At 44.9% G+C, this 24,012-nt stretch overlaps 1 protein-coding gene across 10 annotated transcripts in view; it reads right to left on the reverse strand.

Moving 5' to 3' along the window:
- Nucleotides 1-24,012, reverse strand: part of LOC147903227 (caffeoyl-CoA O-methyltransferase-like) — a 111,063-nt gene that overhangs the window by 11,491 nt on the left and 75,560 nt on the right. For 9 of the 10 annotated variants that reach the window (XM_087372636.1, XM_087372634.1, XM_087372635.1 and 6 more), the window contains 2 exons: nt 17,132-17,197; nt 471-548 (listed from right to left, as the gene is read on the reverse strand). In XM_087372636.1, the coding sequence (XP_087228762.1) occupies nt 471-548; nt 17,132-17,197 (144 nt within the window). The remainder of the gene's footprint in view (nt 1-470; nt 549-17,131; nt 17,198-24,012) is intronic. The other variant, XM_087372633.1, reaches the window with a different exon arrangement.

Consider the following 24,012-nt stretch of genomic DNA (forward strand, 5'->3'; position numbering starts at 1 on the left):
TCAGCACAGGGCTGACATTGGGCTGCTGTCCAACCATGGTGAAGGTGAAAAGTTATCATCCATGTCATGTTATGTAAGTCCTTGAAAACCACCATCCTCCTAGGAAACTTCTTTGTCATCCAATTTTTTTCAGAATGCAATATTTTGAATGTTATCTTTTGTAGGAAAGATTCCTACAATGTACCCTTTATTCTGGTATTTTTGTGCACGAATTAGGAGATGGGGGGAAATGAAAATGATATGATTAAATTTCTAAAGGCTCCTTCAAAAAAAGAAAGACGATCTATCACAACCAGCCAAACAAGATTTAATGGATTCCTTAGCACCACAAAGGTGTACTGTAGTCCTTTGTTTACTTAAACTCTAGTACTATCGTTACTAACAGAAGCATATAGAAGAGAACTATTTTGCCATTTAGAATAAACAAGCAATACTTGAATGAAAAAGTATACAAACAGTTTTCTTGTTACCGTGCTGATGTCTACCCGAACATCCTGTAGTATAAACTTGTTAAAGTCGCGTATACTTTGTGTCCGCTTGTCATTCTCCTATAAAAGAAATCGATATACCAACGTTTGAACATCAGTTTGCAATAAATATACATTAACACTCCTAGATATTTACACATACATGCACATGAATGTGAGAAAATTACAGATATAAAGGCATAAGTTAAAGTCTATCAACCTCATTGATATTTTTCATCACATTGAAAGATATGTAATAACTTGATGAAAGGGTTTTCCAATAACATTTGGTCTGCATTTATAATACATTCTCACTGCTGACATGCATGTTCACACTGCACTAGCAATGATCATGATTCTTGATTCTGCACTTACACATGCAGAGATATATTTGGGCCTCTCTCCTCAATTCCTAAATCCTTTCTCTACTCTAAAATAAACATGGTGTCATAGGTAGTGCAGACATACAGCAGATTAATGACCAATTCTCAAATCTCTATTGCAGTAACATGGTAGACACCTTTCCTCGATGCTGAACTCCTGTCTTTGTGCTTTTATTTCTTGCAATTCTCTTTTGCAATCTGACATCTACGTCTTAGTGGCTCTTAGATTTATTTTTCCTGAAGGTCCTAGAAATCCTGGAGTTACCACATACCCTAAAGGAGAAATCTGCATGCACTTTAAATGCTACGATAGTTCTAGTCCTGCTCAAATCTTGAATACAAAAACTTTTAGGCCACATAATGAGACAAGCTTTGGATTATGAAAAAGATTTTGAATTTTTATGCATCTATTATAAGAACTCAACCTAATAATCTTGGAGTAAGACTGCTTCAGTGCCACACTAGTGACCATTGGCCTATCATTTGGACAAGGTTTACTTGAGTCGAAATCTTTACCACCTAATTGGAGTGGGTGTCTAAGGTTCTAGTTGTGTGCTAGGCCTATGATACGTGTGAGTGATATGCGCCAACTAATTGTACTCACCTCCTTGCATGTGGGACACTTGGAGGTGGTATGCTTTGTGCAAGACAAGTGGACTTCTTCCCTTGTCTATTTAAGGTCTTGTACATGAGTGTGAGACATCTTTGTGAGTTGTATCTTCTTAGTGTTAATATACTCTATGTTGCTTTGTGATGTCTTGTGTTTCATGCTTTCATCTCTCTTTCAACGTTCCGCTTTCCTTACTGTCTAAATGGTAACAACTTTTTTCATCCCTCCTTGATGGGATCGCCTCATTGATCCTAGCTATCTCCTCATCAAGCACAGTGGTGCGCATGGCCTTGTAGTTGACCCCTTGCTTTAATCATTATCTTCCAATGCAGAGTTTGTAAAACATTGAAAAATTGCATTCAATGAGTGTCCTTCCAATCCGAATATTTGCGATGCATTGTCGCTCTTTGTGCCAACTCTTAGAAGTCAAAGGAAAAATTCAAGGAATGAGGCTCATGAAAAATGGCGTGGATTCTCTGTAATAAATGTGAACAATTTGGGGGAACTTTAGGACATCCGCCAATGCCTTTGTCACCAAGGCTGAATACATGGCCAATCAAATCTTGTCATTGAGCTCGTGCAAGGCTCTCCACAATAATTGCATTTCCACTCACCTGTCCCTGCTAAAGGATTTGGATCTGAGATAGTGGTGTGGGTGGTCCAAAGAGGATTCACAGGTTCAGGCACGCTGCTCAGCTGGTCGCTGTAACCTTCTTCAAGGTTGAACTGCAGTCTGCAATACAACGTACAAAAGAGGGATTGTTGATAGTGGCAGCTGGCTGACAGCTGCTCTTCAAACTTGAAATGCAAAAAATAAAAAAAGAGAACAATGGTAAATGCACAGTCCAGTGTGCACAGAGCCACAGTTTTCCATTCAGCAGACTTCACACAGCACACTGCAGTGAGCAGTGTGCACAGCAGCTTAGTTTTCAAGGATGCTAGAGAGCAGAAAGGTTCCCTCAAAAAAGCCTGCTAGACAGCAGATTCCAATTGAAGGAACAAGGTGGTGCATCATGCATGGCACTAAGTACATGAGAGCAGCCCTCTAGTAATAAATGAGAGAAGCCTTGAGCCAGCATATGACAGCAGGCTGACTCATAGATGATGACAGAATATCATGGGAGCAATGACCAATGATGCCAAACAATGACCAATGCTGCCAAACAATGATCAATGATCCCAATGACCCAAACCAATAAATGAGAGCATCCCTCAGCCAATAGAACAGTCCCGCACCAACTAGGGATGGCACATGCGACGTAATAAAGAGAAGACAACCAACCAGTAGTCCCAAACTGAATACTGATGCCACATGTGACATAATAAAGAGGGCCAAAGCATGATCAATGATCCCAAACCAGTAAATGAGAGCGTCCCTCAGCCAATAGAGCAATCCCAAACCAGCCGTCCCAAACCAACTGGAGATGCCATGTGTGACATAATAAAGAGGGACGATCATTGTCATTATTTAAATCAGATATGCCAAGGTTGTGACTTGAAGCTTCTGCCCACACAGGCTGAGCAGTGAGCACTTGCCACTGCAAGCAAATCGAAACCGGCCGCTACCAAAACATAGGGCTCTATGTGCAGGACTCCCCACTGGCTGGAGGGCACAAGCAAAATCCAGTATTCTGCATCTTTGTTGAATAGCTTAATTTCAAGTCAAAATATTTTCCACTCATAGTTTTCTAATTTTTATATATTGACAATTTTAATATGTTTCCAACCTACATTACTAAAAATGAAGATATGATTTATCACATAAAAGACATGTTCAAAGTTTCGTGATTGTAAAATCATCCTACAAGGTGTCCCATCACAATTATCAAGAATCAAGTATAGAAATAACCCAGGAGAAATGAAAAAGACTCCAAAAATACTATTTTGGTGGTTCAAAATCAAGTATTATTATAATAGTCCTTTCAAATCTTGTTCAACATCATGAAGGTGTGCAGTATGCAAAAACTAGGCCTTGAGGCATACAGGATAATGCTATGAAGATCTCTTTGTATTCAAGTTAGCTTGGTGACCAAAAATATTATCTTCGCTATCCATAGAAGTAACATGTAAATAATATAGCCCAATTTTAAGTCAGACATGATTTATCACATAAAAGACATTGAAAGTTTTGTGATTGTAGAATCATTCTACAAAGCGTCCTGCCACAATTATCAACAAGTAGAGAAACAAGCCAAAATTTTACACAAGGAGAAATGCAAAAAGACTCCATAAACATTATTCTTGTGGTTCAAAATCTTCATGGAAAAAAGGATTCTTATAAATATTTTTTCATTTTGTATTCAACATCATGAAGGTTCAGTCTTCAAAAAAATACTATTGTTGTGGTTCAAAATCCTCAGGAAAAAAGGATTATTATAATAGCCCTTCCATTTTCTGTTGACCATCATGAAGGTGCAGTCTCCAAAAACTCAACCTCAAGGCATGCGGGACAATGTCTGGAAGATCTCTTTTTTACTCAAGATGGCTTGGTGAACAAACATATTATTTTTGCTATCCAATCCAAGGTATGAAAGAAGTACGTAATAAATATGTTTACATGGAATATAGGCATCCAATTTGCATGATCGTCCAATGAAGTCTTCACAATTGCAAGAAGGAATGGAGAAATGTCAACCTTGTAGTCAATACCTTTTTGCATTGACCCTTCTATAGAAACAATAAACTCAGCATGCTCCATGGCCTTCACGACTGTTGCATCCTTAACAATGCATTTCATGACCAATAACCTCTGAATTCTATTTTCCATTTCTTTGGAGATTTTGTTTCGTCATCTAATTGTTTTGCCATCTCGACACCAAGGTTGATCTTCATGCAATACTATTGTTTCATCATGGGCTTGAATTGGTGAAGCACAACTTGCACCATCCATTGGAGTTGATACTCCTAATATAACAAACCCTGAGCTTGTCAACCTGGCAATCTCCGCACTTGTCAAGGATGTTCTTGATTGAACCTTCCACCTTCCTTGTGATGGTCTTGGAATACTTGTAATGTTAGTTGATGGCTTCCACATGTGGGTTACATCATTTCTATGAAACCAAATCATTTGAGAGCGCACTCCAATTAGTGTTTGAATCCTCCCAAAAAATGATGGTGCAACAACTCCACGTCGATTTTCACGATCCTTTATATTGACAAGCTTATTACATTTCCTCCTTGTCCAAGCTAAGCCTAGCAACGGACTTAGCTTGTTACAGAAACTCTTCGCAATCCCCAATTTACATCATGTACTTCATATTCTTGCACACTCTTGGAATCATCATCCTCAAAACTCTCTGTTGCAAATTTAGTACTAGATTTGGGAGACATGGAGTATCTTTTCTTATTTGCGTAACTGTACTCAGGGCGGTGACTATCATCCTCACATGGCCCACTTCCGATGAACTAGCCCTCCCAAAAAGATGTATATCTAGAACTTTGTAGAATTGCATTTGAGAGGTCACTGATAGAGGCATTGCAGAGACCAACATATTTGACATGGTTCAATCCAGCTCTCCAACTACCACAAATAGACTCTACTAGATTTGTTCGAGGTATCAAGTACTTCTCATATTAAAATGGCGAAATTACATTATTAACATGATATACAAAATTTCAAGAGAAATACAAAACCAACCTCTATAATGTATTGGCCCCCATGGGAAATTCTAGCATGCCACCATGCAAACCAAGTTTCAAGCCATGGCAAGTCTAAATCACTTGCATGGCCTACATTCCAACATGCCATTAGGCTTCTCATTTCGACTTCTGCAGCTTGCTCTGTAGAAGCATCCTTCCAGCATCTACATCGGATTTTAAATTCCTCTTGACTGCCAAATTTTATACATGCCTTTGCATGGGAATGAAAACTTTGCTCCCAATGGAAAAGGCAAGACCGCTCTTTCCCTTCCATTATATTGTCAAGGCCACCATTGAAAGTGGCACGTAAAGCTCTCCAGCTGGATTGGGCCTCATCTGCCATGAACCCTTTGAATTCAGCCAAACCCTTCTGAAACCATTACTTTGTTGAGAGTATCCCAAAATAGAATTTTTGCGCTAGTATCTTCCACCTTGAAGTCACAAGTTGCACTTGTTTGCAACTCTTGGATAAAAGGATTATACACATGGCAAGCCATGGTAGTCCAATCTTTCATTCGCTTCACAAAATCAAACAACACCCAACAGTGACCCAATTCTCCCCCAGGTCTCATTTTATTTACCAAGTCAACCCCTAAACCAGAACCTTGGGTAGACATTTTAAATACATGACACCTACTGAATGAACTATGCTGCAATTGTCCAGGAAACACTACACTTTGAAAATAATTAAATCTACAATGTCTTTTTAAGTATAAAAATCCATCTAGTCCATCTGACACAAGTCAAGAGTCACGTTGACTCTCTTCAATCCATCTTGATAATCTATACACACACAAACAGTTGGTCAATATTCATTGTCAATAACATCACTTAATAAACCAATGCAATAACAAATAGTATGGTAATTACCTTCTTTTGTCGAGCAAAGGTTCACATTGTTTTAGCAAATCTTGTAGCTCAACATCCGATATCTTAATCCCATCTTGCACTTTTTTAGACAATAAAGTTTCTGCTGTAAATCTGCTTTAAAAGCTGAGATGGTATCATGGTTACTCCAAGTCAGAAGCATTCATCCAAATGCAGAGTAAGCAAATTTCTGGCTGACCAAATAGGCATGTATCTTCTCATACCTCGCTCTCAGAGCTTGTTTGAGACCATAGAGTTCTTTTCTAGACTTACATACTAACCACACACAACAAACCAATGGGCTGATTCACAAAAACTTCTTCTTGCGAATCCCCATTTACGAAGTCTGTTTTTATGTCAAACTGACGCACATTCCATTTGTGCCAGGCAGCCAATGCAACTACACATCTGATAATGAACAGCCTAGAAGTAGGAGCAAAAGTCTCTTCAAAATCTATACCCTCCTCCTAAGCATAGCCTTTAGCCACAATGCCATTTTTGTGAATTGCATTCATTTCCTGCTGTATGACCTACCGCCAATGTTCTATATTCTTGAGCTTCTTTAAATGAAACTGACTCATCTACATCATAAGGTGTGCTCATACAGGCCACATGCATGCTCTCTAGCATTTCTTGCACCATCACATGTCCTACTGGGTAGAGGAGTTGAGAGCTTACGCTCCTGCAAAGTGCAAATCAGCTAATGTGGAGCTGCTATAGCTTGTTCTTGGGTGCTCCTTCCTGTCCTACCTGCTCCACGTCATGGTCTAAAGAGGCTGATTTTGAGGCTGATTTTCTGCCTCTAATGCTGTCCATTAGGCATTGCAAGTGGCTGGTCTTCACGGACCTCTATGCCCAATGGAAGTAAACCTTCAAACATGACTTACGGACTGTGTCATTTGTCTGCTGAATTCAACAAATGGCTGATGTGAATTTTCTGCAAAGGCCACCCAAGCTGCTCCTCTCCCCGTAAGCTTTGCTGCCCCCCCCTCTCTCCTCTCTCAGCCAGCCCCGTCTCCCTCTCCCTCACCCTCGCTGCCCCCCCTCTCCCTCCCCTCGCCAGCCCTCTCTCCCTCTCTCCCTCTCTCCTCTCCCTCTCTCCTCGCCAGCCCCCTCTCCCTCCTCCCTCACCCTCCCGCTCCCCTTCCTCCTCCCCGCCCTCCCTCTCCTCCACCCGCCAGCCCCCCCGCCCCCCTTATACTTTGTATCCCTTTAGGGCACACAGCACCACCAGCCCTCACCATTTCAAAAAATTTGGTTTTAATGGCATCTCCTACGGGATCATTATGATGGCCATGGTGTATGACTGCACGAGTAAGATTCACACCATCTCTACATTCTGGCATGCAAAGTAACATTTCACGGTAACATCTCTCCAAGCAAACTAGCGGACGACCACAATGTATACATGATAAGGAGCCATATGATTCAATTGACACATTTGCTGGGGCCACTCTAATCAATCTCCCATCCCATTGTGTCTCATTCTCTATCCCAATTCTTTTTTTATAACCACAAGACCAACATATGCATGACTTGCCAAGAACAAAACGATTCCCACTTGTGGACTATCAAGTAATGATAACCTACCTAGTCTGAATCATTGAAAGCATATAACTGCAAGCTGCCCCCCCCCTCGATAAAACAATCCAAGATTTTCTGCATCTTGTAGGTACACTTAATTGCTTGCCAAAGCTTAATTATGGGAATGCGCATAAACTTGTTGGCCTGCGAAACAGCAAACTCAATATCTGGTCTAGTAAAGCAAAAATATTTAAGACAGCCGATGCCTAGCTGTACATACCCACATCATAGGGCTCGCTTGCATCATAAATACTCAACTTTAGCCTGGGTTGCATAGGAGTAGAAATGGGTGTGTAACCTGACACCAAACTTATGCAGGAGCTTTTGTATGTACTTCGATTAAAGAAACGCTATGCCTTCATCTGACCGCACAAATTGTATGCCCCAGTCATAGTGGAAAAGGCCTAAGATTTGATATCTCGAATGTCTGCTGTAAATCTGCTTTAAAAGCTGAGATGGTATCATGGTTACTCCAAGTCAGCAGCATTCATCCAAATGCAGAGTAAGCAAATTTCTGACTGACCAAATAGGCATGTATCTTCTCATACCTCGCTCTGAGAGCTTGTTTGAGACCATAGAGTTCTTTTCTAGACTTACATACTAACCACACACAACAAACCACTGGGCTGATTCACAAAAACTTCTTCTTGCGAATCCCCATTTACGAAGGCTGTTTTTATGTCAAACTGACGCACATTCCATTTGTGCTAGGCAGCCAATGCAACTACACATCTGATAATGAACAGCCTAGAAGTAGGAGCAAAAGTCTCTTCAAAATCTATACCCTCCTGCTAAGCATAGCCTTTAGCCACAATGCCATTTTTGTGAATTGCATTCATTTCCTGCTGTATGACCTACCGCCAATGTTCTATATTCTTGAGCTTCTTTAAATGAAACTAACTCATCTACATCATAAGGTGTGCTCATACAGGCCACATGCATGCTCTCTAGCATTTCTTGCACCATCACGTGTCCTACTGGGTAGAGGAGTTGAGAGCTTACTCTCCTGCAAAGTGCGGATCAGCTAATGTGGAGCTGCTATAGCTTGTTCTTGGGTGCTCCTTCCTGTCCTACCTGCTCCACGTCATGGTCTAAAGAGGCTGATTTTGAGGCTGATTTTCTGCCTCTAATGCTGTCCATTAGGCATTGCAAGTGGCTGGTCTTCACGGACCTCTATGCCCAATGGAAGTAAACCTTCAAACATGACTTACGGACTGTGTCATTTGTCTGCTGAATTCAACAAATGGCTGATGTGAATTTTCTGCAAAGGCCACCCAAGCTGCTCCTCTCCCCGTAAGCTTTGCTGCCCCCCCCTCTCTCCTCTCTCAGCCAGCCCCGTCTCCCTCTCCCTCACCCTCGCTGCCCCCCCTCTCCCTCCCCTCGCCAGCCCCCTCTCCCTCTCTCCCTCTCTCCTCTCCCTCTCTCCTCGCCAGCCCCCTCTCCCTCCTCCCTCACCCTCACCCTCCCGCTCCCCTTCCTCCTCCCCGCCCTCCCTCTCCTCCACCCGCCAGCCCCCCTGCCCCCCTTATACTTTGTATCCCTTTAGGGCACACAGCACCACCAGCCCTCACCATTTCAGAAACTTTGGTTTTAATGGCATCTCCTACGGGATCATTATGATGGCCATGGTGTATGACTGCACGAGTAAGATTCACACCATCTCTACATTCTGGCATGCAAAGTAACATTTCACAGTAACATCTCTCCAAGCAAACTAGTGGACGACCACAATGTATACATGATAAGGAGCCATATGATTCAAATTGACACATTTGCTGGGGCCACTCTAATCAATCTCCCATCCCATTGTGTCTCATTCTCTATCCCAATTCTTTTTTTATAACCACAAGACCAACATATGCATGACTTGCCAAGAACAAAACGATTCCCACTTGTGGACTATCAAGTAATGATAACCTGCCTAGTCTGAATCATTGAAAGCATATAACTGCAAGCTGCCCCCCCCCTCGATAAAACAATCCAAGATTTTCTGCATCTTGTAGGTACACTTAATTGCTTGCCAAAGCTTAATTATGGGAATGCGCATAAACTTGTTGGCCTGCGAAACAGCAAACTCAATATCTGGTCTAGTAAAGCAAAAATATTTAAGACAGCCGATGCCTAGCTGTACATACCCACATCATAGGGCTCGCTTGCATCATAAATACTCAACTTTAGCCTGGGTTGCATAGGAGTAGAAATGGGTGTGTAACCTGACACCAAACTTATGCAGGAGCTTCTGTATATACTTCGATTAAAGAAACACTATGCCTTCATCTGACCGCACAAATTGTATGCCCCAGTCATAGTGGAAAAGGCCTAAGATTTGATATCTCGAATGTCTGCTGTAAATCTGCTTTAAAAACTGAGATGGTATCATGGTTACTCCAAGTCAGCAGCATTCATCCAAATGCAGAGTAAGCAAATTTCTGGCTGACCAAATAGGCATGTATCTTCTCATACCTCGCTCTAAGAGCTTGTTTGAGACCATAGAGTTCTTTTCTAGACTTACAAACTAACCACACACAACAAACCACTAGGCTGATTCACAAAAACTTCTTCTTGCGAATCCCCATTTACGAAGGCTGTTTTTATGTCAAACTGATGCACATTCCACTTGTGCTAGGCAGCCAATGCAACTACACATCTGATAATGAACAACCTAGAAGTAGGAGCAAAAGTCTCTTCAAAATCTATACCCTCCTGCTAAGCATAGCCTTTAGCCACAATGCCATTTTTGTGAATTGCATTCATTTCCTGCTGTATGACCTACCGCCAATGTTCTATATTCTTGAGCTTCTTTAAATGAAACTGACTCATCTACATCATAAGGTGTGCTCATACAGGCCACATGCATGCTCTCTAGCATTTCTTGCACCATCACATGTCCTACTGGGTAGAGGAGTTGAGAGCTTACTCTCCTGCAAAGTGCGGATCAGCTAATGTGGAGCTGCTATAGCTTGTTCTTGGGTGCTCCTTCCTGTCCTACCTGCTCCACGTCATGGTCTAGACAAGCTGATTTTGAGGCTGATTTTCTGCCTCTAATGCTGTCCATTAGGCATTGCAAGTGGCTGGTCTTCACGGACCTCTATGCCCAATGGAAGTAAACCTTCAAACATGACTTACGGACTGTGTCATTTGTCTGCTGAATTCAACAAATGGCTGATGTGAATTTTCTGCAAAGGCCACCCAAGCTGCTCCTCTCCCCGTAAGCTTTGCTGCCCCCCCCTCTCTCCTCTCTCAGCCAGCCCCGTCTCCCTCTCCCTCACCCTCGCTGCCCCCCCTCTCCCTCCCCTCGCCAGCCCCCTCTCCCTCTCTCCCTCTCTCCTCCTCTCCCTCTCTCCTCGCCAGCCCCCTCTCCCTCCTCCCTCACCCTCCCGCTCCCCTTCCTCCTCCCCGCCCTCCCTCTCCTCCACCCGCCAGCCCCCCCGCCCCCCTCCTCCACCCCCGCCCCCTCCCTCCTCCCCCACCCACCCCCTCCCCCTCCGCCAGCCCCCTCTCCCTCCCCGCCAACCCCCTCTCCCCCCCTCCCTCACCTTCCGCTCCCCTTCCTCCTCCCCGCCCTCCCTCTCCTTCACCTGCCAGCCCCCCCGCCCCCCTCCTCCAACCCCACCCCCTCCCTCCTTCTCCCCCGCCCACCCTCTCCCCCTCCGCTAGCCGCCTCTCCCTCCCTGCCATCCCCCTCTCCCTCCTCCCTCACCCTCCTGCTCCCGTTCTTCCTCCCCACCCTCCCTCTCCTCCACCCTCCAGCCCTCCACCCCCGCCCCCCTCCCTCCTCCTCCCCCGCCCTCTCTCTCCCGCTACCCGCCTTCCCTCTCCCCCTTGCCAGCCCCCTCGCCCGCTCTCCCACCCGCCCCCTCCTTTCCTCTCCCCCGCCCACCTCTCCCTCCCAGCCAGCCCCCTCCCCCCCCCCCCTCCCTTCCGAACCCGCAACTCCCCTCCGCCTCCCCTCAGCCTCCTCTCCCCCGCCCCCCTCCTCCCCCCCCCGATGCTGCCTCCCCGCCTCCTCTCCTCCTCTTCCCCTCTCTCCTACCCTCTCCTGTTCTCCTTCCTCCAACGCCCATGTTCCAAGACATCGTGGGCAGCAGTTTCACGGACAAAACTTTTTCAGTGTTTGAATTGGCCTTTTCACATCGATTGATGAATGGATCCCCACTCAGCCAGTGGGCGTGCGAGACCGTATGCATCTGATAAAAAAGTCCTCCAAGGCTCTTGCCTTGGCATAAGTCCTCTCACAACGACCTTGCAGAGTAAGGCTCTGCACTGTAGATCCGGGTCGATGATATTCAAACACCCTTCTCTTGTAGGAAGAATCAAGGTCTCCCAAGCCACCTTGGCTGTAACATCAATTGTGCCATCTAGACCACTCCATAAAAAGTTTCGTACAGTCCTCTTGAGCTGAGTGATACAATCCCTAGAGTGGCACCAACAAAAGCATACAAACCATGCTGTGGCTAGAAGAACCTGGTTGACCACCACCACTCTAGATGCCAAGTCAAGTTTGGCTGAGCTCCAGAAAAGGAGCTTTCTTCTGATGCTCTCCAACACTAGAGCAAACTGTTGTGAAGGAGAGATGCCCACCCTAACCTGGCAATCCAAATATCTGATTGAGACACCCCTCTATACCCAAGTGAAACCAATATCATTACCCCAATCTGGGGTGTCATCATCGCAAATCCAAAAACCATTGGATTTATGCCAATTAATGTGTGCATCTGCAGCCGTGCAAAATAAATCCAAGGCTATCCGGAAGGAAGTGAGTGTCCTGGGGGAGGCATTAAAAAAAACAGCCGTGTCATTTGCTAACTCACTATCCAGGAGCTCTTCTTCCCGGCGGAGAGGAAGCCTCAGCCCATAAATATCAGCTTGAGATCTAAGGTAGATACTCATAGCTTTTGCCACAAACAGAAAAAGAAAAGGGGCAAGAGGACATCCTTGGTGGACTGATCTACCGATCTGAAATCTGTTCCGTCTCAACCCCCCAATAAGCACCTGGCTATGGGCTGATTTATAGAGAGAGGATACTCCTCTAATCTGTGCATATGAAAAACCAAAGCGAGATACAGTACCCTCTAAAAAATCCCAATCTACTCTGTCATAAGCTTTCTCAAAATCCAAGAGTAGAATGGCCAACCTCTTGTGGCTCTACATGGCCCATTCTGAGGCCTCCCAAAATGAGAAAATATTATCGAAAATACTTCTGCCATGCACAAACCCTGTCTGTGTGTCATGAATCAAATCTAAAAGAAAAACTTGTAGCCGCTGACTGATGGCTTTCGCCAAAATCTTGTAGAAAGTGCCCAATAGAGTGATGGGTCTCCATTGTGACACTAGATTCCTATTACCCCCCTTTGGGATGAGATGAATGAGACCATCTGTAAGTGAGTCAGGCATCTCACCAGAGTCCCACATGCCCTGCAAGGCTGATGTAATGTGATCACCAATCTGCTCCCAAAAAGTAATAAAAAAGAAGGGGTAAGTCCATCCAAACCTGGGCACTTGCCCTTGTGAAGGGCAAGTAATGGAGTCTTGAATTATGCATTAGTAAAAGGTGCATCAAGAGAAACATACACCTCATCCTTCACCAATACAGGGATAGACTGCCAAATAACCTCTCTGGCATCATCTATGGCCTTTCTGCCTGGATACGCAGTACCAGATGGGTTTTCACCACAGCCCACCTCAAATCTCCTTCTTCCCCTCTTATGGTTGCTATCCTGAAAGCATGGGCCAGCTTCAGGAGTACTCTTCGCAGGATTCCCCTATCCACCCGTGAAGAGATTGAAAGGCAGTCTATTATGTGGAACGACAGTATTTTGGATGAGCATGGCAGACCACTTGGAGCTTCTCTTTACATGCAGTGGCCCAGATGGGAGAGGGGCCTTGCATCTACTGTGGGAGCATGGAAAGCCTTCAGGAGCCTTCCTATAGACCAACAGGCCCAGGTGGTTCATAATCTTAAAGCGAGTGCAGGGAGAGTTCAATAGATTGATGCAGCCTTGCCCTTGGATTGGGTGGACACAGATGACATGCCTATTAGTTGTTCCACCTGGATGGGGGCATTTTCCAGATTGGGCATTCCTTTGCAAATGATTGCTTTACGTAACACACATGAGGATGCCCTAGTCTTTTATGTTTCTTTGGGGGGCAGGCTGTCCAAGTCCACAGACGATATATTGTTGGAGGTACAATTTCAGCCAGTCAGGATAGTGGGCTTCATGGTGCATGGCTCTCTTTCACAGTGGTACTTGGATCCTGACCCGCTACTCATTGCCCTGGGCTCATGGAGGCTGTGGCTCTATGGAGGTGTTCCAATTAAGTTTTTGCAGTGGGACCCTGGGGAATGGGAGTGGATAGATGAAGGGCACCAAGAGAAGGGCATCCCCTTCTTTCGTTACACGGTTAGTAATGCCAGGAAATTCCCGCTCAGCTATAGGGGTTGGAGGCCCACTAGAGCTCCTCATTGGGAGAATTTGCAGATTTTTGCAGACTTGAAGAAATTTTTTTGGCAGAGGCTCTGGAAATCCCACCCGAATAGAAAAATCACTCTCTTCTTTTGGCTTTCAATTCATGGTGGGATAGCAGTGAACCATTGGAGATCCAGGTTCGTTGCCTTTCTGCTTCGGAGACAGTATAGCATTGCCTTTGGGATTGCAGACAGGCGAGAATCATATGGAAGGGGATTGCAAGACTTTTCAGTACTTTTGTTTGCCTCCCCTTCTATATGACCTGGGGATCAGTGGCTTGGCTCACTCTTTCAGGGCCCCAGGTTTTCTTTGAGAGACATGACTCGTCTTGGGCTCTTCACATCCGACAACACCTTGTGTAGTGGTGCTCTTTAGAGGATGTTCCGGCCACTCTCTTCAGGGCTGCTCGTTCCTCAGTTAACTCTCCATGGGAGGTTTTAGCGAGCATTGCTGCATGGCACATATGGAGAGCCAGATGCACTGAGGCTATGGAGGGTTCTCAGGTTCACCCTTCTCAGCCAGACCTTGGCTAGTACTTGGACAGATACGGTACACACTTTGATGGCCATATGAGCGATCATGCAGGGATCCTCTCCAGCAGGCTCCTTCAAGAGAGTTATTTTTCTCAGGGATTGGAGAGAGACTCCCTTCCTTGCTGAGACTTCTACAGGGTTGAGTTGGCATTTTCAGCCTCAGCCTTGGTTTCTTTCTACCTCATTGTTCTGAGGTGTTTTTTATTACATGCTTAGCATGTTGTATCTCCACACAAAGCTTGCTCTAGCGAGTTTCTTTCTTACTTAATAGAAGTCTCTTTTTTGCCAAAAAAATTTTCTGCAAAGACCACATCTCTGCTATCAAAGATACTTTGCTTGCATGGATTAAAGAGACAGTACCCTTTGCTGCCACTGTTATTACCTTGTCATCTAGTTTGCCTCTCATTTGTGAAGGCACATGAACGTAAACAACGCTACAAGAAGTCTTGAGATAGTCAACCTTAGGCTGCCTATAAAATGAAGACTCGAATGGGGTGATGGTCTTCAAATCCTTTGTAGGGAACCTATTCAGAATGTGTGCTGCACACATGATGGCCTCAATCCAAAACTTGTGAGGATTGCATCTTGCCATCTATATAGACCTCCTCATCCAAGTCTCCATGTGAAAACGTGATTTAAAATTACTCTGCCGCAGGAATTATGAAACATGAGCCAACATAGATAGCATTGTTTTTATGGTGGTAGCCTTAATTGTCTTGGCATTTTTTGGGATGCTAAAATTGTGGCCTCTTTTGTCCTATGGGGGACATGGTTTGCTGCTGCAAATTTCTGATCCTCAAAAGGTCACTTCCAGGTGCCACAGAGGGCCCATCGCATTGTTCTCTTCCTGGTCTAATCCAAAAACTAGGCTGGTATTTTGAGACCGCATGGCGACCTTCCCTTCTTCAATGAGTATCTTTAGGATTCAAGGTGGTACAGATTGGACTCTGTGATTTTTTCTTCACTCACTACAGGCTAGGAAGATACATTTGTTTGCCTTGCTGTCAGATTTTTATCTTTGCTATTAAGCATCATGGTGTGTTGTGTCTTGCACAGCTGCAGTGAGGACACATATTATGCATGTAAGCTGCTGTTAAACATTACTTTTTCCCAAATCAGGTTAGGTTTCGCATTCCATGTCTTTGAATATATACCTGGCTGCAGTAACAAGGTGCATGTTTTTCCTCTGTGCCACTTCATTATGTGCAAGAATGTAAGCAATAATGTGGTGTTTCTTGATGCCGTATGTGCTGCAAGTCTTTAAAACTTTGTGTGATATTCGTAGACCTTAAGCTTTTGTGGCTACTCGTGAGTAAGCATTAGGTGTCTGTCCATAGGAGCATCAAAGATATCATATGGCTGTACATAAAACAATTCGCATAAAAATTCATCACAGAAATAGATAACACTAAAAAAACTAGCATAGAACACTTCTCAAAAATAGAAAACTCAAACAGCTAGCATTTTGCCACACCTTGTGGCTGTAGATAAATATCGCTGTACTGAGGTGCATATTCATCATGAGCTAGGTCCTCAGCATATAGGGATGGCAGCCCATCCGAAGGTATATCATCCTCAATAATCTCCATTGTGAAGCGATGATTTCACATGTTTAACACTGCTCGACCGACATGCAATTCTAGAAGTGTCTTATGACTGCATCAGCTTAATGTCTTTGACCTTGATCTACCTCCTCTTCCTGCATGCATTCTCATAATGTCTCATCTCCCATAAAAGCCAACCATGACTGCTTTCACAACTCCTCCACATTCAAGGGCTCCAAAAGATGGTCATTTCATGACCTTCCTCCATGAATTCAATCAATTGCTCTTCTTCATAGAGCAATCCAGCTGTCTTTTGCACTGATGGCATCTTGACATGAGCTACCATTGTGAAGCTGGAGCTTGTTGGATAAAATGTCCCTCTTTCGTACTCACGGAGTGAAGCTGTCCTTTGAGTTGAAAATTTATGCCTACATTGTCTGCTTCAAAGTTGTCTTGCAGTGCCTTTCAAGTTTCTCAAAGTCTTGGTGGGCTTGTACATGACATGGGCAAGATATAACCTACAACCAACAAGTATTACCTAAGGTTGATAACCCTTGTACATACAAAAATCTATGAAAATGTCTAGAGATTACTTTTTGCACTTACTAAATATAGCCAAGGGACTCACATTGTAAGAGGTATGGCCCTCAATCATTACCGAGTCCAGATCCCTAGTGTTGTGAAGCTCGACAACGAGGACAATTTCAAAGTGCGGCATAGTGACAAGAGACACATGGATTATTCTCAATTGCCTACATCACTCACCATATTGAGTTTATGGCTAAGAAGTGAGCTTGAAATTCTTCACTTTACATGCCATCTAACCCTCACCTACTTCTATTGATAAGAGTCTACTAAGATCGGTTAACCATAAAAATTTCCTGTAAACTACGATGCTGATTCTTACGACTTTCTCCTCTCCTATATGCTTTTCTTACTACCAAAAATTTCGGTGTAACTACCACTCAGCTAGCTGCTCAAAAGAATTTTCAAATTAAAGGAAGACAAAGACATGAAAGAAAGTGTGGCGGTTGTACCTGTGCATCAGCAACTTTGCCGTGCCAGAGTACATTATCTATGACCAGCAAACCTCCAGCTCGTGTCTGCAAAGTATGTAAGTTAAATACAAATAAAAGCAGTTGATTGTTCCAATATATAGCAACACAAATTGGTGACCCCAGTTGTGAGTTGTGATAAACATCATATGTTTTTCTGCTGCTTCTATTTTTTTACCCCAAAAAAAAAGAACCTTCTATTAAATGCAATGAAAATCAAAACAATATCAGCCACCATGAGGCACTGAAAAACCAAGAACCTAACTACCTTGCAACCTACTTCTCCGGGTTCTCACTCACTAACTAGGGTAAGCCAGGAGAGGGTGCCAACAACCAGCTTGGTGGGATATACAACGAACGGATTCTCGATACCTCAGAATATAAAAAATGCATTCAAGCAAGGCCTGGCAAAATGCTACACTTTTTTTTTTTTTTGTGAAGAAATCTTTTATTGCTGTAAAATAATTACATTCATAGTTACTTCGAAACTGAAGTAACTATTACTCAACTAAAGATCTCAGTATAAGCTGTATACACATCCTAATCAATCAAACGAGTCTAAACACAATCATAGAATGATTGCTGCAGAGATTGTTTGAAAAAGATAAAGGATGAAAAAAGGGGATCACCAAAGACTTTATGATTTCTGTCCATCCATAAGTAGCGTACCCATATAAAAAATAAATCAAAACCCTGTCTCAGTGGATGAAAACCAAACAACCAGAAAAGCCTGCCAAAAGTAGCAGTAGGAAATCTCGCTCAAAGCCTCTGTCGGATGAGAGCGATGAAAGTGCAAGTATGTGGACAGAACCAAAAAATGTGTAGCACAGATTCAGTGGGGTGTAAGCATCTGTGACAAACAGCCGGAGCAATATGTTTGTGTGCAAGTAGCTAGCCAGATGGAGCCAAGCAGGACTCGCCAAAGAAAAAGCTATTGTCGAAGAGGGACGTTGTAATGCCAAAGGAGACGCAACCTTTTGCTCCACCACTTTAGTGGGTGATCCATATGCCGAACAGTATTTGCTCTGTCAGAATTCCAAGGCGGAAGTAATATCACTTTATACAGTGATGGCACTGTAATATGTGAGAACTTCAAGGGACGGGCTGAAGAGTAAGAAGAGCATAAAATCCAATCCTCAAGCCTGTTCTGAAGTTCCATGCGAGGTACTGGCCAAAACGGTTGAAGCATTGCTGAAATCCAATGCCAGAGAGAACGATAATGAGCTCCCAAACCGTATTTGCTGGCAGCGATTGAAAAGGATAAAAGTGTGCCATCATCCTGAAGTACATCTGCCACAGAAGTGATGCCTTTGAAGGAGAGAAAGTAAGAACGTCTTGGTTCTTGAATGGCCAAAGAAGGGTGGAATACTTTAGACCAATAAATATTCTCAGCCCTCAAGGAGTTTCCCGACAAAGAGTCTGAAATCACATTGCGTCAACATCCGCAGGGACCATCGCAATGCTTTGTTTTAATTAAACAGTCGGATTCCCCTTGTCCGTACCAGTTCTGAGACGGCTGTTCACCGCCTAGGGAGGGCCGCCCCGCGAGGGACGACGTTCTGCGCCCGTCGCCCGGTCGGCACGCGGAGGTCCGCCCTCGTCGCTGGTGCAGCTCGGGCAGACCCCCGACAGCCTCCGGGGTCAGTTCGCAGACCCCTAGACCCAGCCCTCAGAGCCAATCCTTTTCCCGAAGTTACGGATCCGTTTTGCCGACTTCCCTTACCTACATTGTTCTATCGACCAGAGGCTGTTCACCTCGGAGACCTGATGCGGTTATGAGTACGACCGGGCGTGATCGGCAATCGCTCCTCCAGATTTTCACGGGCCGCCGGGGGTGCACCGGACACCGCGAGACGTGCGGTGCTTTACCAGCCGCTGGACCCTATCTCCGGGTGATCCGATTTCAGGGTGGGCGGGCTGTTAAAAAGAAAAGAGAACTCTTCCCGGGGCACCACGAACTGATGCAAGAGTGAGCTGAATTCACAAACGAGGACCAGGAGCAATCACTGGGACACCGGAGTACTTGATGGCAAGGAACCATGGCGAGGCTAAGGGAAGGGAGGCTCTACCTTAGAGGAGAGGGGAGGTTCCATTTGCAGGCTTCTCTCCTCCTCTAGATAGAGCAAGAAGAAGGGGAAGGTAGGAAGGGAGGCTCTGATACCACATGAAGGAACATGGTGGAAAGAGGGAGAGAGCGAGGGTAGGCTAGGGAGAGAGGAAGTGATACTCAAAAGGAGACATAATGAAATGGAAATGAAATGACTAGAGCAATGAACAAAAATGAGAGTACTCGCATGTAGACCAAAGAGCTTGTAGCTTGATACTTGATCGATTTGACACTAGACAAGTACAGCTCTTATATAAGAGCACACACACACATATGAACACCTATGCATATGGGATAGCTCCCAATATGACACGTGGCATCCATAGGACACACTAGACTAGAACTCACACTAGAACACAGCAAACTGACTCGACTTGGCTTCATATTCTAACATCACTTACCAAGAGGAGCTGGTTAGCAGTCATACACCTACCTAGGGGCAGTCTTTGCAGGGCCATCTCTCATGATGACTCATGCAGCCAAGGTGCAACTCACACGAGGGTAGGGAGCTCTAGCTCGACTACAGCAACAGTGCTTTCAGACACACTTCCAAAACCCCCGGACAAAGGGATGGCATTTGATACACTTTTGAGACTGATCAACACACTCCCCCTTTGCCTCAACCCACAGTGGCTTGTAGTTACCTTTTGGATTGTACTTCCTCTCATCGGCCCGCAAGCCCTCCCAAAGCCATTAATACATCTCTCTCTCTCTCTCTCTCTCTCTCTCTCTCTCTTTGTGGCTGCTCACCCATCCTAGCTGCTCACCCGCCCTCCTGCCTACTCCCCGTCGATCGCCTCACTGCTCTACTGGCATCCCGGTTGGACTGTAACCCCTGCCTAGCACAGCCCCTCCTCCATGGGCTGCACCTCCAACCCGCAGCCCCCTCCAACTCACCGTGTGGCTATGCTGCCGCCCTACACCGGCCTGTAGCCCCCCACCATTGCACCTCCACCACCCCGCCTGCTTCCATCCTTCCTAGCTGTGGCATTACACAGCCCCCTCCCCTCCACTGCTTTCTCCATCTCCATGCAACAAGCACCCCTCCCCCCGCCTCCCCCCCCCCGCCCCCCGGGCCACATTCTTCCTCTCCAGGCAGCCCCCCGCCTCCTAGCCCTGCCTTCATCCCCTTGCCTCCTTTCTCTCATCACACAGCCCCCCTAGTTGGCTGATTGGAACTGAGATATGGGGCATCCTTCCAATCTAGACACCTCCCTTGCAAAACAAACAAATAGAATCAGCAAAAAAATATGAAAATGGGAAAAGGGGAGAGAGAAAAAGACAATGACAGAGACAAACCCAAGAAAGAAGGCAAACCTCAACAGAATCAGTTAAAACTCGAGAACGTCAGCAAGCGTTTCAACCACAAAGGTAAACTTGGAGTGGATAGCACAGCGATACATAAAAACTCCACATCGACACAATCTCAGCTGCATCTACGTCTACATCCACAAGCACATCCACATCCACATCCATGATAGAGAGTTCAACATCAACCTCCTCTCTGGCTATAGATTCGTCATCAGATTCATCACTTCGGCCACTTCGGAGGTGACATACACAGGCCCACATTACACCTCGTCCTCCCTCTTGCCTCTCCCACTCAATTAGCCATCTCTTCCGCCTCCAATCGGAATCGTCTCACCCTTGTCTCATTCATTTCCATATCTCACCCAGCTATAACTGCCCACTATCGCCCCACCCCCCTACTTTCGTACCACACCCCTTTCAGTTTCAGATTCTCGGGGACCCGAGTTCCCACGAGCTGAGCCACCAGATGCATGGGAGGCCGAGACCTCCCACTTTGCCTGAGCTATCCGAGAGGACACTGAAATGTCACCATATGCAGCTCTCTATCAAAACATAGTTGATTTCTTGAGCCACGGGCAGGTCCTTCTTGTTGGGGACTTCAACGCAAGGACAAGCGCGCATCAGGTACCACTCCTCAATTTCAAAGATGATTCTGTCATACTACCAGATATTGACTTCGAGGACGCACATATGTCAGGAGTCTCTATTGATAGGCGGGCCCCGATAACATCTTATGGACATGCATTGTTAGATCTAGGTAGGGTGCATGATCTTATCATCTTTAACAGTCTTCACAAATTGCCCTCATTAGGTGGTTTTACATGCTTCCCACATGGGGGGGTCCAGCGTTGTTGATTACATCATATACCTTCGCCTCTCGTATCACTGACTTCATTGTTGCACAACCTCCTCCCAGAGCTGACCACACATATCTCTTCTTTTGTATCTCCACACCCCATCTCGCAATACCACTCACACCACCGGTGACTCACTCCACCTATCATGATATACATTTTGACCGTAGTCTTTCACCTAGGTATTCAGCCCGCCTCTATACACTCCTCAAATATATTGATTACTAGAGGACCACGTGCCTCTAGTCGCCCGCTCACGTCACGAGGCTGCCCTTTACGCCTTTCCTCACACTACTCGCTCCACTCCACCACCACTTGGGACTGTCCCTTGTAATAGTTGGTATGATGATGAGTGCAAGGCTCTACGCCGTCAACTCACATTCAAAACCAAACACAACCTTCCGAGCAAACCAAAGACGTTGCAGGAGTATTGTCGACTCGTGGTAGGAAGAAACTAGATTCCGTTCACCGAAATGAGGAGAAACTACTGAACATCTTGTTTAGTAACAACTCCAAGGACTTTTAGCGGCGATTTCTAGAACAGTGGTCCCCCTCACCCCTCGTAGACACTCAGGTTTGGTATGAGTATGCAAGCACACTTTATGGCATTCCTCATCAGCATGCTCCTGACCACTCGCACACACCTCACCCCACTTCCTGCACACTCTTCACTAGGGGGGGTGTTAAGGATGCCGTGATGAAAGCTTCATAACGGCCGAGTGAAAGATCATGATGGTCTATGCACTGAATTCAGTGCATATGGGATTAACATGCTAGCGCCGATCTTAGTGAAGCTCTTTCATGAAGCTGTTTGCATTGGTTTCCCACCCACCTGGACTCTCAATACCATTTCACCCATTCACAAGACAGGGGATACCATGAGCCTGGAGGACTAGAGGACCATCATGATCGGACATGTCATGTCCAAGATTTATGCATCAGTGCTTGATTCCGAGGTTTGCCAATTCGCAGAGATGCAGGGGCTTTGAGCACAAGGGCAAGCCAGGTTCCGATGTGATCATGGGACCATGGATCACATTCTCATCAAATGTGTCATTGAGGAGGCGACAACACGAAAGCTGAGGATTTACTATTGCTTTGTAAATTTCTGCAAAGCTTTTGATACAGTTCTGAGAGCTTCCCTCATCAATTACTAACCATGTAGTGAAAGGAGGGGAGGCTTTTCTCTTGGTGCTCTATGTCAATCCGTTCCCACTCCCCGAGGTCCCATTGCATACTTTATGGGGACACCTCCATAGAGCAAAAGCGTCCAAGAACCCAAGGGAATGTGATAAGGAAAAGTGCTCATAAGCAATGACATAGGGGTCAAACAGGGGTGTCCCCTTTTTGGTCTTTTTGTCAATGAGCTAGAAGAATGGATGAGAAGATACAATAGAAAAGGGGTTCAAATTGCAAGATATGTTCTACTATTGTTTATTTATCCAAACGATGTAGTCTTCTTCGCAAATAGCAAGCAAAAATTGCAAGGACATTTGAATGCACTAGAAAGCTTCTGTAGACACTTAGGAATTCAGGTCAACATAGCCAAAACAAGGGTCATGGTGACTGGAACTAGCAATAAACAAACTGATGTCACTTTCAAAGGGGAACCTTTGGAAACAATCAACTGATATGAATATCTAGGATGATAACTACAAGTGGAATGCAGAAGAATCTTGGGAGGTTTGAAAACTTTGTATAGCTTCCAAAATCAGTGTAGGAAAGCACACCTATGGAGTTGGAAAATGAGAAAGTTTCTATACACCATGCTTGTACAAATAGTGATACTTTATGGGTGTCCAGCATGGGGTCCCGAGCTCTCTAGGAGGGAACAAAATGGAAACTTTACATAAAAGATTCCTCAATAGGGGAGCTGGGGGTTAAGGCTCAGAGACCCTACCCATCCTACTGGCTAAGACCTCTCGAGGGAGAAGCATGATGCCAATGCCGGTCCACGTTCACAAGAGCCTCGATAAAATTTGTGGCCTGGACACAATCCTAATTGGTTCACTTTCTTTCCTCTCACATATTGCTTATTGTACATTGTTTAGTCTATAGAGAGCTTCTTCTCCAATCTCCTCAAGTACCTTCTCGTCCTCCAACTCAATAACTATTCTCTCACCCAACCACTAAGACTCTAAGACATCACCCTACGCTAGTACTCCTAGCACCAGAGAGTCCCACCATGATCACTAGAAATGTCTGAGCTAGGGGCTCATACTCTTCTGAAATAGTGGCATCTAAGGCCGTCAGTGCAAGGACACTTGCTTTTACATGTGATTCCCTACACACACACACACTTTTTTTTTTTTTGAAATTCATGCAAGTTTATATTACAAGAAGCAATCCTCCCCAGATAGGGAAAATGTGATTACGACATCAAAAGATGTCAATGTAAGACAAGTAAATAGAGGAATGTCTCTGATGAACACACAGACAATCATAGAAAGATTGCCTTAGTGATCTCTGGAAGTCCAAAGTAATGAAACTTGGAAAAAGCTGCATCTCCACTCTATGATTTCTATCTTTCCACATAGTCCAGAGTCCCCCATATCGAACCCAAGTGAAGCAAAGATCAAACTCTTGCCTCC

Source organism: Dipteris shenzhenensis, chromosome 3 (genome assembly GCF_047967505.1).
Source record: "Dipteris shenzhenensis isolate YYH24624 ecotype China chromosome 3, Dip_SZ_1.0, whole genome shotgun sequence".
Taxonomy (NCBI): domain Eukaryota; kingdom Viridiplantae; phylum Streptophyta; class Polypodiopsida; order Gleicheniales; family Dipteridaceae; genus Dipteris; species Dipteris shenzhenensis.